The sequence below is a fragment of the Dipteris shenzhenensis genome, chromosome 27, assembly GCF_047967505.1.
Source record: "Dipteris shenzhenensis isolate YYH24624 ecotype China chromosome 27, Dip_SZ_1.0, whole genome shotgun sequence".
NCBI classification, from domain to species: domain Eukaryota; kingdom Viridiplantae; phylum Streptophyta; class Polypodiopsida; order Gleicheniales; family Dipteridaceae; genus Dipteris; species Dipteris shenzhenensis.
The window spans coordinates 47,659,233-47,675,803 of record NC_141622.1 but is presented as its reverse complement, the minus strand read 5'-3'; the positions used below and the strand labels follow the sequence as shown (position 1 = coordinate 47,675,803).

Below are 16,571 nucleotides of genomic sequence, written 5' to 3'. Positions count from 1 at the left end.
TAGTTCTTCGGGCATTCTTGTCTCTGACTACCCCAAGTCCTTGTGGAGGTGAAGGGTTGAATGCCCTTGTGGCGTTGGTGATGATCTGATCGTCTCTCTCTCGGGATGATTGGAGTGTCAGTGGGGCACTCATTCCTAGGGGGCATGGGCATGATGTATGTGTGAAGGGCCACATGATAACCCCTTCAATGGTGTAACCTCTTTACCTTTGGGAGTTCACCTTTCTTGTGGACCTTCTAGTGCTTGGGGAGGGGGGGAGAAGACACTCCAATTCCACAAGCGTTTTGTTACGGGGTGTGCGTGTGCTTGGGGAGGGGGGAGAAAGTTCGCTTGCACTTCACTTTCATTGGGGAGAGAGAGAGAGAGAGAGAGAGAGAGAAGGGGGGCTAAAGAGAGAAAATTCTGAGCGACTAGACAAGGAAAGAGAGGGGGAGGGGGAGAGGGACGGGAGAGAGAGAGAGAGAGAGAGAGAGGGAGAGAGAATCCTCTGTCGCTGGTACAGAGAGGGAAGAGTCCTGAGTATCGGGGGACAGACCGATTGATGGATTGATGGGTTCTTAGATTAGAGGAGTGGCGTGAGATGCTTTTGTGGAGGCTAGAGTGTGGGTGCGTATCTGGGTTGGCAGAGAATGCGACGAGACACACACATAGAGACGCGCGCACACCCTCCTCCCGCACTCACTGACTGAGAGAGAGAGAGAGAGAGACCAAACGAGAGCTAATTGTCTGCGGGAGAACGGTGAGAGAGGGGGGGGGGGGAGATAGGGCCGGTGGAGAGAAAAGAAGAGCTCGGGGATGAGAAAAAGAGCAAGGATCTGTCGTCCATGGCGGCGAGAGGAGTGGGATGGAAGCAACCCGCCATGGCTAGCAGGGACGAAGGAGCAGGGGCAGGAGGCGATCGATGGCAGGGTGGAGCTGTTTGTTTGTCTGGATCACGAGGTGGATCGCGTGAGAGGATGATGCGATAGAGGTGTGAAACGAGGTGCGTGACAAAGAGAGGAGGACAAGGTTTGATGACAGCTTCGGGTGGAAGAGGTGATGACTACAACTGGGTTTTGCTTTGGGTTGATGGAAGCGTCCGCGATGTTGCAGCAACCTTGGGAATTCTATCGCCATGCTCTTGATCTCAACAGACGCATGCTTGATTTGAACCAACACTCCCTTGATTTCAACGACTCCTCCTTGCCTCATGTTCCCACAGTCCCTCCCGCCCTCTTTGATGCCTTCGTCCCCGAGCCCAACTCGCGTTACCATTATGCTCCCATGTTTGCCGAGTTTTGGCACTTGCAGCAGCAGCGCGATTACTGGAGCCGTGGCCTTCCCAATTGGCATCAGCTCCTCCAGCACTTCACCAAACAGGAGCTCGATCACCCCTCCAGCGCCGCCCCCCTCGCCCAGGTTGTTTCCGTCCCCGAGAAACGAGATGCCAGTCGATTCCGGTGTAATGGCGCATTAGCACATCAGGACCCGGCTGCCAAGTATGTCATCGCGTCTCCGACTTGGTTGCCCGATGGATGGATCACTGAGGTTCAGACTCGAAGAACCGGCACCACTGCTGGTACCAAAGACAAGGTATATCACATCTTTGCTCCAGTCTAGATATTCTGTGTGATCGTCGCATTCTAAAGTTTGCAATTTCGTAGCACGAAGGCATGATGCTTTAGCGAGCAGGGGCTGCACACTTCGTGCTGGTAAGATGGGCCGAAAATTCGAGTGCCGCAATGTATTCGTGCGCTTTTGGTATGTGGATCACTTGACTGAAGCACCCTTGTTTGGGCAGTATTACAAAGATCCCGTGACAGGCCGTCGATTTAGATCACGAAATGAAGTCTTCCGCTTCTTGGAAACTGGAAAAGGGAGGGTGAGGAAAAGGTATAAGCGCAGGATTGCCCTTTCTGAAAGCACAGCCCAGGCAGCCTGTGTGGTGAACCAATATCTTAGCAGTTTTGCTGGGAAACCATATGTTTTTGATGCAGGATGCCAGCCTCCCCCCATTCCTGCATGCCCCTTGACCTCTCAGCCTCGTCCAGTTATCAAGGATATTAGCTTGGAGTCTCCTTATGTGGCATTCACGAATCCTCCTTTGCCAGAGAAGGTGCCGGAAGAATGGCAACGGGCCAGTAAAGTTTCAAGGCCTCCAGCACCAGACCCATTTCGCAGAGAGCCACCCAAGAGTTCCGAGGCTAGAGCCACCAAGACTACGGAACAGGTGTGCCAACAAGTTAAACCACAAAGGTCACCAGCAAAGAAGAAGGTGCGCTTTGAAGCTCCAAGGAAAGGTGTAGAAAGACAGGATTCCAGATTATGGCAATGGCTTCAACAAAAACCAGGTCAGTATCTGCTTCTTTGCTGGGCTGCTAAAGTGCCCAAATTCGAAGAAGAGAGTTCTTGGAGCCATTGCAACGTGGCTGTGCATTTGAGTGCTGCAAATTATTGCAGGGCGATGATGAGAGTGGGGTGTGGGATTTTCGGGACGAACCTTCGCTCTTGCAAGTGACTTTGACTTCTATGTAGTCTAATGATTAGTATTGTTTGAGGACGCATCCGGGCAATGTGGGGATGAGGTTCACTATACCCTGGGCGTGCCCTTGGGCAGTGCATTTAATTTGAGTGCTTTATATGCTGAATCAGGGGAAAACATAGTTGCCAGGGGGTTCATTGAACTGACATGAGCTTGGTCGTTTGGTAGTGGGATCAACAACAGAGCAGGAGAAGCAGGAACAGAGGTTGGAGGTGAAAAGTGCAAAAACGGAGAAGGGGAGAGCAGAGGAAGGTAAAAGGAACAAACCAGAGGACAGCAACAAGCAAGTAGGGTTGAAGAAGGAGCCTCTCCCTGCTCGTCGGAAACGTTCTCGTCCAAGGGTGAGAAACCTGCACCCAAAATTCATGCAACTGCAAAATTAAGGAATCCATAACTGAAACTCTTCAAGAATTCAAGATTTTCTCCGGCATCAGTGACTTGAAGTACACTACTGAAATAGATATTTATCTCACATGGGGTACTGATTACACACTACTGAAATATTGGGTTTTCTCACCTTTGGACTGATTAGCTAATGCACACTACTGAAATATATGTTTTTCTCACATGAGGACTGATCAGCGAATGCAGGAAGATGAAGATGATGAGTGGCTTTCCATTTTGAGGGAAAGACCAGGCTTGACTAGCCGGCAGCGAGCCAAGCTGAAGCAGAAGATGAAAACCCTGCGTACTAAACAGCTGCTGGCCATACTGGGCAGGAAAATCTGCTGCCAATGGTTGGGTTTAGCTGCATGAAAGCTGTTATTCCCTTCTTTTAGGGAAATATGAGCGTGCTTGTGGGAAATGGGTCTCCTTGCATCAAACCCCAATGCTTTGGGTTCCCCATGCATACTTCATCCTTCCCCTGTCTTAAGTGGGACTCTGCCTCTACCCCCCTTCCAATTTTTTTGCAAGGCTGAGCCCCTTGAGTTGCCTGGCCGCTTGTGCACATTCGTTACTCATTACAGCCACAATCTCTTCTCTCCATCACATTTTGGGCATGAGGCTTCTCACCACACCTGAGAAGAAGAAAATACACTTACTCATGAGTCAAGCATAGGTTCCTCTTGGCAATCTGTTAGAAAACCAAGACACGATGGCATTATTGCTGAAGATTTTGGATAACTTCCATGTGAATTCACGTCTATCTACGGCCCATCTTTCCATGCTGATTGAATTCATTTCACGAAAGTCACATGGTTTGGCATTGCCTCACCTCCTTTGCTTAGCTCAAATTTTGCATGCTTTCATAAAAAAGGTAAAGGTAATTCTTGAGATTCCCAATCACATGGTAAGCTTGGATGTGTAAGTAACCATTTGCCAAGCACCTACTCTTTCATGGATGTACGAAGGGGTCCTCTAAGGCATTTGGACCTTTTGTAGAGCAAGGACTATGGTTACAAAGAAAGTGGATGCCACCCCCTGTTTTATACTAAAGTTTCCTTACCATAACAAGTTGCCATCCTACCCGAAGATGTTTTTTTGGTGAAGCATTCTTTGGATCTTGATGGTGGTATGAACATCACAACTTAGTCATTTAATGCAAATCGTCCTTTAACTATTGAAATAGAATCTATCAACCGTTGGTCTATGCAGTAGGCTTTGCACATTCCTTTTCTTTAAAACACACTCTTGGCTGATTTATTTGTTTTCCTTGTCTTTGGTATTCACATTTTATGTTAAATATAAAGAAATATTGATCTTAATGGTTTTGTTAGTTTGGTAGTTTTGTAGTTTAATCTTTGCTTACTTCACTTTTTGAAATTAATCCCAAGGATGTCGGTGGTTCCTTTTGCAATGTCATGTGTGTTGTAATGCCAAAATGTTTGCTTGGCCAATGTCTTGTAACTTTTTACAATTCATGAGCATGAGTTTCAAAGTTGGAGCATGCTTTGTGCATTTTATCGAGGCTAACATAGCTTTGAAGGCAAGAATGCAATATTGTCTTGTAACATGAAATTGGCTATAGTTAGCATAAAATTGTAAGTTTTTTAAAGGCTTTTAGTATTATATTTTTCCGTTTTGGTTCTCCCTTTAAAAGATGTATATTCTTAGTGCAAAATGGAAGCATTGGAGAGCCTTGAGGAAGCATTGGAGAGCCTTGAAAGAACATTTCACTAAATCGTTGTAACAAATAGGGCTATGGTCTCCTTTGTCCTTGTCATTAATCATTTTTCATATTGGATTCTCAATTTGTTAAAACTCGTTTGTTTAATTTTGCAAAAAGAGGTTTATGATTTTCTTGTTCATGAACTTGACAATTCCACTAGTAAGTGTAAAGAGGATCAAAAGTGAGACTATCTAGTAAGTGATGAAGCAATTTGGAAAACGTTTGATTGCCAAGAACATATCTCAAACACGTCAATAAATTTTTTGATGTTGAGAAGTTGCACTTTCATATTTTGTATTTTTGGTAACATAATTGTCTATGGTTCAACGTTTCTATTTGAAGACATATTGGAGCACATCTACTCCCCAATGATGAGGTGGAGAGAAGATGCTACAAACATACATTCTCTATTCTATATAAAGATTGCTCATGGTAACCTCTTTATTTAATATTACAAAATGTCATCTTTACTCATGAATCACGAAGCGTAACAAAAGGTTCAACAACATTTGTAAGAAAGGCTACAATCAAGAAGGAACAAACGAGATAATGCATTCATCCTTAGATTTTATCATGAAAATCATTAAAATTTCTTTGTTATAATTTGTTGTTTCGATATTGAAAGAAATTTGTCATTGTCCCATTATATTGGCTTTACTCATGCACACTTTCATAAACATGAAAGGAGGAGATGGAGTTGCAACAAAAAAACATACACCTTAAAATGGTGCAAGTCATTCAGGCGACACCCAAAAATGGAAATCCAAGCAAAGTTCTAGCCACAAAGTAGCCAAGAGGTTGTATTAAGAGAGAATTACCAACCAAAGAACAACCAATCAGTCAAAGCATCAAACCAAAGAAGAATATGCCATCAATCTAAGAAAGAGCCTTTAGTGCGTCATTTTGTTCTCTGAGGTTCGTATCTCTAGTTTGATCCTTTTCTTCACATAGTGTTCCTTTAGTTGTTATATCCTTCTTTTGTAGTTATGGTTTTGTGATTGGTGGCACTTTGGCATGTCTAAGTACATCACTTGCCCTTAAAAAGTGAATCCCATTCTAGTAAGGTCTACATGATTGACTAGCTTGGCCATCTTACATATTTGGCAATGTCCTATAGTTGGTGATGAATTGGCAATGAGCTCCTAGATGTTGGGTTCTTAGATTGTTAGTGTTTTATTAATTTACTTGCTTTGCTAGCCCTCCTTCAAAATCCTTTTCATGACAAGAAATTGTTGGTTGTCATAGTCCTCTATGGGTAGAATTTTGGATTCTTTAGCTCCGACTTTCATCAAGCGCTATAGTTTTGAATGTCTTTCTTCATAGGCTTCTTATTTGGTGTGCCATCTTGTAGCTTGCACTTCTTTACAACCAATGATGGTATGAATGTTGCACCAAGAATGAATCACTCATATAAAAGATGCAAGAACTAACCAATGAAATATGCATCGATTTCCCTAGCCAACATTGACAATAAGGTCTTGTTTGTGACCAAATAACATCACCAAAAGAATCAAATGGAAAAAAGGCAAGCCCAAACATTGAAACCATTAATAGCAAAGAAGTTAGATTGGGAAGTTAAGGAAGCAAAATAAGCAATAAAGACCTTTGGAGATTTAATCTTAATTTGGTACCAACTACCTACATATAAGGGAAATATTTTGTAAAGATTAAGGATGTACGCAAGCACATGCATGTATGCACAATATACTAGAAAGGCATATTTTTAAAAGACATATTCTATATACAACAAGGGTGTGAAGATAGTGGGAGAGAGGGAAGGAATCTCACTTGCGGCTTTCTCACATGCACAAATGGGGGAATACACACAAAGGTGGAGGCTGAAAACAGTTTTCCTCTTCTTAGTTGTGAAAGCCAAAAGAACTCAAGTACAAAGAAATAGAAGAACCCTATATGTGGGTCTCAAACCAAACTCAACTAACTAAGGTGGCATACTAACTGAGCCACGAACTAGATGGGGGAATACACACAAAGGTGGAGGCTGAAAACAGTTTTCCTCTTCTTAGTTGTGAAAGCCAAAAGAACTCAAGTACAAAGAAATAGAAGAACCCTATATGTGGGTCTCAAACCAAACTCAACTAACTAAGGTGGCATACTAACTGAGCCACGAACTAGTGTAGATAGGGATAGCTGTCATCCAGCTATTATTCGTGAGCGGTGTACCAACCGCATGTCCAGCTAACAAGTCGGTGACATAAATACACAACGGTCACCCTGGCATATCGCGAGTGGAGCTCGATATCTCAACACTCCCCCTCGAGCTCAATCCCAATTTCTGCACACCAAGCAGGTCTCTGAACTTGCACAGCTTCTCTTTGCCCAATGCTTTCGTGAAGATGTCAGCTACCTGATCCTCTGTGCTGACATAAACTAGATCAATAAGACCTAGTAAAACCTTCTCCCGCACATAGTGATAATGCACCTCAATGTGCTTTGTTCTGGCATGAAAGACTGGGTTCTTTGCCAAGTGTATGCTGCTTATGTTATCACAATAAATGACAACTGGCCCATCTGTAGACTGATGCATATCATAGAGTAGCTTATGCAACCAAGCTACCTCACATGCAGCCATTGCTGCACCCCTGTACTCAGCCTCTGTGCTCGACAAGGCAACTGTAGGCTGTTTCTTGCTGCTCCAAGTGACTGCAGCACTCCCAAAAGAGAACACATATCCACTGGTAGATCGTCTATCTGAAATGCTACCAGCCCAATCAGCATCAGTGTATCCATGCAACTGTATCTGAACCCCAGCCTCATAAAATAGTCCATACTGCAATGTGGACTTCACATACTTGAGTATGCGTCTAGCCGCATCCAAATGCGGTTTCCTTGGAGCCTGCATAAACTGACTTACCAACCCAACAGCATAGCTCAAATCTGGCCTGGTAATAGTCATGTAAATCAAACTTCCTACTATGCGTCTGTACATAGTAGGGTCCTCCAGAAGCTCACCTGCATCTACGCTTAGCTTCACATTCTGCTCCAAAGGAACTGAAATAGGCTTACAGCCTGTCATCCCATATTTGGACAGCATGTCCAATCCATACTGCCTCTGTAAGAGCTGTATCCCACTTGGTGATCTAATCACCTCAATGCCCAAGAAATAACGCAGCTCTCCCAAATCCTTCATCTCAAACTTCTGCCTCAATAGCATTTTCACATGAAGGATATCTTCATCACTATCACTTGTGATGATCAAATCATCAACATAAATGACCAGCAGCATAATCCCTTTCTCTGTTTTTCTCACATAGAGTGAGAAATCTGCCTTGGAAATCTGAAAGCCAATAGTGACAAGATACTGTCCTATCTTGTCAGACCATGCTCTAGGTGCTTGCTTCAAGCCATACAAGGCTTTCTTCAACCTGCAAACAAACTCAGGATGAATAGCATGAACATAACCTGCTGGCTACTCCATAAAGACCTCTTCTTGCAAATCACCATGCAGAAGGCATTCTTTACATCCATCTGATGTAAAGACCATCCCTTTGATGCAGCCATAGCAATGGCTGCTCTTACGGTTGCCATCCTTGCAACCGGGCTGAAAGTTTCTTCATAATCAATGCCATATATCTGTGCATACCCCTTGACAACTAATCTTGCCTTGTATTTATTCACAGAACCATCTGCATTGTGCTTGAGCTTATAAACCCACTTACAGCCAATTGCATTCTTGCCTTTAGGCAAAGGCACCAATTCCCATGTAGCATTAGCATCCAAGGCATCCATTTCTTCATCCATGGCTTTCTCCCATTTTTCATTTCCCATGGCTTGCTCAAAAGAAGTGGGTTCTGGTTCCTGTATCACTTTGACCATATAGGCATAGTGAATGGCTGTAAATCCATCATATTTCAGCCTATCCACAGGATACCTAACCCTGGTAGACCTGCGCAAAATAGGCTCGCTTCCAGGTGCTCTCAAAACATCCCTGGTCTTCCTTACTCCAGGTGTAACAACAGAAGGAATACCCAACTCATCATCAATGCTCTGTTCTGAGCCACTGGATTCACCATCCACACAAGAGTGACCTGCATTCACATCAAACATGGGCTGATCTACCTTCTCTTTTCCTTTTCGTGATACCTGTGTACCACTATCTGCATTGCTTTGAGGAGATTCTCCTGATCTCAATCTACCTGTCCATGGCGAAGTATGTGAACCACTGCTAGAGGACACTGTAGGTCCACTGATATTTTGTGATTGCTGTTGTGAATTTTGTGCAGCATTACCATTTTGTGCATCTACATCAATCATCACATTTACTGGTTTATACCAGCTGCTCATCTCATCAAAAACAACATCTCTGCTCACTGTGAACTTTCGTGTAGAAGGGTTATAGCATCTATACCCTTTCTGCTGCAGAGAATAACCAATGAAGACGCACTTCTCAGCTTTTGGATCCAACTTGGACCTCAACTCATCTGGCACATGGACATAGGCAATGCAACCAAAAATCTTCAAATGAGAAATATCTGGTTTCCTACCAGTATACATCTCCTCTGGCGTCATGCCATGTATTGCTGCAGTGGGAGTCCTGTTCATTATATAGACTGCTGTAGCAACTGCTTCAGCCCAATAATAATCTGGTAGATCTTTTTCATTTAGCATAGCCCGAGATACCTCTCCAATATGCCTGTTTTTTCTTTCTGTAATTCCATTTTGCTGTGGGGTACGACCGCATGAATATTGCTCCTTTATACCCATCCTCTGCTGCAATCTCGACCACTATTGCCCCATCCTTGCCATGTCTTATTTCTCCCTTGACATTCAGCTTGCCAATCTACCCTCCTTCTTATCTTCAAACCCTCACTGCCCACCCCATCCTGCTAAACTTCCAAGCGTGGTGCTGAGTAATCATGGAGTCCACAAATTATCCATTGGACGATGAAGTGATGCAACTAGCTGAGCCCGATGAACTTAGCCCATGGGTCTGCACTCCCGACAGCCTCCAAGCTGACATAAACTAGATGCAGACCTATGGACGTGGGCCTCCATCATACAAACACAAGGGCACCTAGTTGCGTACCTCTCCCCCGCCTACCATTCCCTTGAAATCATCATTTTGTATAATTGGGTGCTACAAGCTCTCCAGGACTCCCTCGAGTACCTGGTCACCAATTTTGATACAATTCATATAGCCTACCTTGAAGGTGTCACTGAGGAGGAAGGGCAAGAAGCCATTGCCATTCCTGCAAGAACCTTGCAAACTCATTTGAGAGGTACTCTCCCCCTCCATCTGACCTTAGGCATTTTATTTGCAGGCCTGTTTCTTTTTCAACCATAGCTTTGAAAGCTTTGAAGTGCCCAAACACTTCACTTTTCTTTTTCATAAAATACACCCACAGTTTTCTGCTGAAGTCATCAATAAATGTGACAAAATAGTGACAGCCTCCAATAGATGCAGCTTTTGTAGTCCACACATCAGAGTGGATTAATTCCAATGGCTTTTTACTCTCTTGAACATGCCTAGGAAAAGGTTTCCTTGCCTGTTTCCCAAATTGACAGGCTTCACAAACCTTGTGCATTTCTGCAACCTTGAATTTTGGCAATCCTGCAACAATATTTTGGGCTTGCATTGATTTAAGTCGCTGTATATTAACATGACCAATGCGTTTGTGCCAGATATCAATATCTGCAACTACACCGGTCCCATGTGCAAACATTGCTGCACTCAATTCAAGCATGTCTGCATCCAGCGTAAACATCCTGCCCTTCTTCTTTCCTTTTGCTATCAAGCGACCATTATTTTTCATATCCTCAACAAAGCATCCATGAGGATTAAATCTAACCTGCAAGCCCTGCTCAACCATCTGACCAACAGAAACCAGGTTCTTGGTGATGTTCGGGACATGAAATACATCAGACAAGTATTTATTTTTCCCATCCTGCATAGACAAAGGAATTTTTCCAATCTGCACAATAGGATGTGCAGTATCATCACCAGTCTCCACAAATCCTGGCTTTTCCATTTTCCTTGCATCTTGCATCCATTCTGCATGACCTGTCATGTGGTTTGACGCACTGAGTCAACATACCACACATCATTTTGTTCTTCTGCACTTGTCACAGAATTGGTCATATGCTACACCATAAATAGATGCTCATTTCTATCATCACCCTGGCTGCTAGAAGATGCATAATTGCCTTGCTGCAATTTTCCATTCATAATGTCATTCTGCTTTTTGTAGCAGTCCTTAGCCATATGACCCATTTTGCCACAATAGTAGCATTCTTGGTCACTAAGGGCTTCGCCCTCTCCCGCAGCATATACTGCGCTCTCGCCACACCGCGAAGGGCGTCTCAATCTGAAATAGTGCACTCCTGCACTTCTGGCTGTGCAACCTGCAGAGATTTGCTCCCAAACTCGAAATAGGAAAGCAACACTGGTCCTCTTACCAGGACACCACGAACTTGACTTGCTTTCTTGAGCTCCTTACCACGAACAAGGCTCTGATACCATGTGAAGATAGTGGGAGAGAGGGAAGGAGACTCACTTGCGGCTTTCTCACATGCACAAATGGGGGAATACACACAAAGGTGGAGGCTGAAAACAGTTTTCCTCTTCTTAGTTGTGAAAGCCAAAAGAACTCAAGTACAAAGAAATAGAAGAACCCTATATGTGGGTCTCAAACCAAACTCAACTAACTAAGGTGGCATACTAACTGAGCCACGAACTAGTGTAGATAGGGATAGCTATCATCCAGCTATTATTCGTGAGCGGTGTACCAACCGCATCTCCAGCTAACAAGTCGGTGACATAAATACACAACGGTCACCCTGGCATATCGCGAGTGGAGCGCTCGATATCTCAACAAAGGGTCTTACATAGGGGCACCTAAAATGGTGATGATAGGGGCAACTGTTCTAAGGCCACTTCCCTTTGTTTGCGATCCTTGCTTGCCTTGGTCGAAAGATGAGGATTGATTCACTCCTGGCCTCGATGTAGTAGTCTAATGAGGCGGCTCTTGATCTAGTGAGGCTAGGTCTTATGCTCCACACTATCTTATACCACATCCACTCTCGCTCTTATCCTCAGTTCTGAGTACACCTACAGTCTTCTTGGTACTAGGCTTTGCCAATCATTCCACCTTGTCTAAGGTGTTTCTCCTATTAAGCAGTGTACCTTTGATGGCATTCAGACCTAGTTTTTAACATGTCTCACAGCCTGTATCAATCATTTGAAGTATAGCTCGGTTCCCATCAATTTGCACAATTTGTGCCTTGATAGCATGCATCCTTGTGCACTCAACTTTCAACTGTGCTCTTGTGGCTAGAGGCTTCTAGTGCTCACTCCACTAAACTTACACTACTGTTTCACAATAGTCCCACCTTGGTCACTAAATGTTGGATGGTCTTTTGCCCTCAGCTCCTTAGGTGCTCGATTATGCAACATATTGACTATTCTATATGCCAATTGCTACTACAAATGCTAATGGGGGTGGGGAATCGAGCATCAACATGCTGCTGAGGTTGTTAATGTGGTCGTAGACATATGGAATGTGCTTAGTGCTTCCTCTCAATGTGTCGGTACACTTTCCTTCCAACCTTATGCAATAGTGCAAAATACAACCAAGAACACTCCTTTAATAGCTTCTTCAGTATCTTCTTCAGTATCTGGATTCTTCTCTAGCCTACAATCGGTCCCTTTGATAGTTTCTTCAAGCTCTGGATTCTTCTCTCTAGGTCAAGCCTACACTAGGTCCCCGTCGCCCTTTATAAAGAATTCGTATGTATTCCTCCCTAACCATGATCAACCTCCCGTTGGCCATACGTGCTTCTTAAACATTTTTTCATGTGCTAATAGATCTTGATAAACTCTTGCATGCCACTCGTCTGCCATCTTGGCCACATGTATGGAGACACAAGTCACTTTATTGCAATCATCAAGGTAGGAGAACCGTGAAAGCAATCAACAAAAGACAACAACCATGTAGAGTTTCAACAATTGAATTCAACACGATAAGGGGAAACTTGAAAGCAACAAAAAAAGACAACAATGATATATAGTTTTCCACAACCAAGAATACTCCGATTCTTCAAATAAGTGTGTGACCAAAAGAAAAAGGCAACTGAATGAAAGCCAAAGTAGCCAAGAGGCAAGTATTACTCCCAACACAATGACCAAATCCAAAGAAAAACAAGATCAACAATGGACCAACCTGATTCTAAAAACCAATAGAACTCTATGCCAAGCATAACGTGCAAATATTTCTAACACAAATCACTTGAAACATGAGGATAAGTAACCAAATCAATTCGAGGTAGTTGTTAACTTTGTGTCAACAAGGTCCAAAGCATCATGTAGTCCATGAGATCAATGTGTGTGTGCGTGCGTCCGTGTGTGCATGCACATAGGTGTGCGCAGGTGCATGTCCATGCGTGAGTAGTAAAGTTTCACGAAAAACACTATGTGCGTAGTAATAGCAAACTCTACCTGTAATAAGTTGAGAAGGAGATCCCTATTCGGTAGACCTAACAAGACTGTATAGCCAAGACACACTCTTGAAAAGATCTAGACATACTTGTAAATTCATATTTGGAGAGAGAAATTCCTTACCACATGCTCAATGTAGATAGAGAAATTCCTTTACCACATGTTCAGCATAAAGAGAGGAATTCCTTTCCACATGCATAGCATAAAGAGAACTCGTTAGCACATGTTTAGCATCGATAGAGGAATTTCATAGCACATTCTTAGCATAGAGAAAGACATTGCTTACCACTTATTATGAATAAGCAAGGATTATATCGATACCCCATAATGGAAACCATTCCATACTCTTTGGATAGTGTGTTTACTCCATTTTTGTGTTTTGTGCAATTTCACCCTAGTTTCTGTGCTCCCTCAACACTATTAATGTTTGATGACATGACCTAACCTTGAGATCTCCAATTTTTTACTCTCTTCCCTTTCATCCTTGCACTCTCTCTGTCCCTCCCCTTCTCAGATTTACTCTTCTCCTTAACTCCAAACCTCATTCTACTTTCGTAATGCTTCTCTTTAGAAGAGTATTGATGTACTTCCCCACCATTACATAACTTCAACAAGGAAGATGTCATGCTAATGCTTGATTCTAATGCTAAAGCTCAATAGAATCAAATAAAGGCTAGGTGAATTGCTATAAACTTTGTGGCACAAATTAGGGTGCGAACCACAGAGCTAAACAACGTGCAAGACAAAACAACCTTGTCTTCGTGGTTGTTGAGTGGGCTCAACACAGAGCTATGCAACATGGAAATCACCTATCAAATGAAGATGTATGACAAATTGCTTCACAAAGGAGTTGCAATCGAGAAAGGAGTCATCATCATTGAACCCAAAAGAGATAAGAAAGATCTCTTCCATGAGGTGGAAAGGATTTGGTGGTCAAAATGGACACCAAGAATGAGAAAGACGAGTTGAAAAAGCTTCTAGAAGAAATTGAAATAGGAGGTGTTCTCGAAAAAGAAAAGTATGATGCTGCAAGTGCAAGGTACACGACCTTATAGCAAACAAGTGTTAGTTAGGAAAGTATTACAACATATGCAATTGCTCAGGTCACAAGAGGACCACAAAGGTTCATCAAGTGGAAAGGGAGGCTAGAAGGCCCTATCAAGGAGATAAACCAAAGAATAGCAACACAACATGTTACTTTTTGACAAGGTGACCACAAAAGCAAATTCCAATTGCGAAAAGAGCTATTAGACGTGCTGTGAAGCATGTGACCAAGATGACTACACAGATTGCGAGAGTGGTGTGGGTGAAAATGGAAGCAAAAGTGGTCATAAGATCAAAGAAGAAGAACAAAAAAACCCGAAGAAGCCAAGTGAGCCATGGGTTCACTTGAAGGAAGAGAAGAAGGTTGCAAAGGAGATCATCCATGCCCTCAAGCAAAAAGAATCTCTTGTTAAGATTAGAGAACCACCAAGCCCTCAAGCAATGAATGAAAGCATCAAGGAGCCAGAGTGCAACTAGGCAAGGAACTAAAGCGAGAATAAATCAAGGAGCACATAATCAAATCAACATGGTTAGGTGAGAACTAAACGTGATGATTTTCATTAAGAAACTACTAGAACTTGCTCCCCCCTACATGTGATTATGTCTCTCCATAGAATAGAAAATTAAAACTCAATTAGTTGGGGGGCTATTACTTGTGGAGAAAACAAGAGAGGTGAAAGGAAGAGGGCAATTGCATGATTAAAATAAGGGGGAGGTGGAATAAAGTGGGAAGGGTAGGCATGCTAAGGGCTGTGCCCAATAAGGGGAAATAGAAATAAGGGAGGAGACATTAACAAGAGTGCACAAGTGCGCGTGGGCACTGCCTCCCAGTATAGTAGGTGCTTTGAGATGCAAATGAGAAAGCAAATGATTTTTTTAGTACATTGGGCTATTAAAAGGCAATTTTAGTTAGTGATCTTTATACAAGACTCAATTGAGTTTTTCAAACAATCACACATGGAAATTCACAAAGGAGAATCCAATTCACCACTATAGCACTCCCTCTTCGAAAGCAATGCTAATAAAAGAAGGTACCATTTATAAATTGTATGTTTCCCTATAGCTAGATTCTTGAACCTTTGGGGGAAGAAATGTGCACACTCCTCCCCCCTCAACATGTTATGTGAATTTCAAAACCAAAGATTTAACCTATTCACAAACTTAGGTTAATTAGCATGTATGGGCCTACGCAAATATGAGGAATGAAAGTGAGCCATTATTCATCAATGTATGTGGCCGACGCCAAGTAAGGATCACCACCTGTCTTAATTTCATATTATGGAGGGTTGCTCCTACACATTCTTTACCAAAGACAAATTTTTAAATGGAAGGACAACCCACCATTTTGCTCATTTTGCAATATATAGCTAGAAAATCCTCTTCATCAATTTTGGAGCTGCACAATTATTAAACCTGTTTAAACAAGCGAGTAGAAGGACTCGTGAGCACTGGCCTTAGAGGGACAAGTTGATTTGGGAAGAGAGAGAGAGAGAGAGAGAGAGAGAGAGAGAGTAGTTCACTTGGAAAGGGGGAGAGAGAGAGATGTCACTCAGATTAGAAAGTGTAAAACTTGGCCTAAAATAACTAGAGGGACACTTTTAATAAAAGGTGTAAGGCAAGCAGTGCCTGCAGGGCAAGGTGTGAACGAAATCAACCTATAGCACAAACTATGCATTTTTTGCCCTTGTGTGTGCAGATACTCTAAGTCTTTGGCATCTCATACGAGTGATTGTTATTCAATCGATTTGGAAGCTCTAAAATTCTGAATAATAATCTCATTCGAGATATGTAAGCAGAAATCCTAGTGATTCTAGGGTGTTTTAGATGGGTGTTTTAGATATGAGAATGAGGAGTTCAAACTTGCCATTGCGCTCTAAAACTAGTGCTATAGTTCTAGCAAGGACTCTTGTAGAACTTTACTGTGTTCATTCTCTTTTGATATCAAAATCTTTTTCGCATGCAAAAAAAGAAGAAAAGAAGAGAACAAGAGGGCACAGTTTGTGTGCCCGATAGCAATGCCCTCTTTTCTATGATCCTCCTTGCGTTGATCCATCCAATTGCATCACCGAAGCAGCTTGCAGCGAGTGATAAGTCGCTAGAGATGCACAGAGAAAGCCAAGAGAAGGTGTGCATGGGTGCCACATACCTCCTAGAAGACTAAAGAGGACTCACCCTGGAGCTGAATCAAAACCCATGTCATGGCTACAAGTGTCTTACAATCCAAATTCTAAGGGCAAAGCAAATCGTTGCTATAGCTGTGCGCCCCCATTAGGGCAGTGCTAATAAAATTTGCGCTCTCTCTCTCTCTCTCTCTCACACACACACAAAATTTGCGCGCTCTCTCTTTCTCTCTCTCCATCCATTGCAAATTGTTAAAATACAAATAAATTAAAAGAAGAACACTTATTTTTTCCCTTCTTTTTTTGAAACTAAAAGACCTCTCT

The 16,571-nt window shown here is 42.8% G+C and overlaps 1 protein-coding gene across 2 annotated transcripts; it reads left to right on the top strand.

Moving 5' to 3' along the window:
- The first annotated feature begins 444 nt into the window (after nucleotides 1-444).
- LOC147884407 (uncharacterized) lies at nucleotides 445-4,087 on the top strand. Of its 2 annotated transcripts, none has more exons than XM_087398955.1 (4): nucleotides 445-1,572; nucleotides 1,781-2,330; nucleotides 2,690-2,862; nucleotides 3,104-4,087. In XM_087398955.1, the coding sequence occupies exons 1-4, from the start codon at nucleotides 1,039-1,041 to the stop codon at nucleotides 3,275-3,277; spliced, it is 1,431 nt and encodes a 476-aa protein (XP_087255081.1). In that variant the 5' UTR covers nucleotides 445-1,038; the 3' UTR covers nucleotides 3,278-4,087. The 2 variants fall into 2 exon arrangements, with proteins under 2 accessions (XP_087255081.1, XP_087255082.1); XM_087398956.1 differs by having other exon boundaries at nucleotides 446-1,572; nucleotides 3,113-4,087.
- The last annotated feature ends 12,484 nt before the right edge of the window (nucleotides 4,088-16,571 follow it).

Coding starts and splice junctions, on each gene's coding strand:
- LOC147884407 (XM_087398955.1), top strand. CDS start 1,039: ATGACTACAACTGGGTTTTGCTTTGGGTTGATGGAAGCGTCCGCGATG. Junction 2,331..2,689: donor ATGGCTTCAACAAAAACCAG/GTCAGTATCTGC, acceptor GTCGTTTGGTAG/TGGGATCAACAACAGAGCAG. Junction 2,863..3,103: donor GGAAACGTTCTCGTCCAAGG/GTGAGAAACCTG, acceptor AGGACTGATCAG/CGAATGCAGGAAGATGAAGA.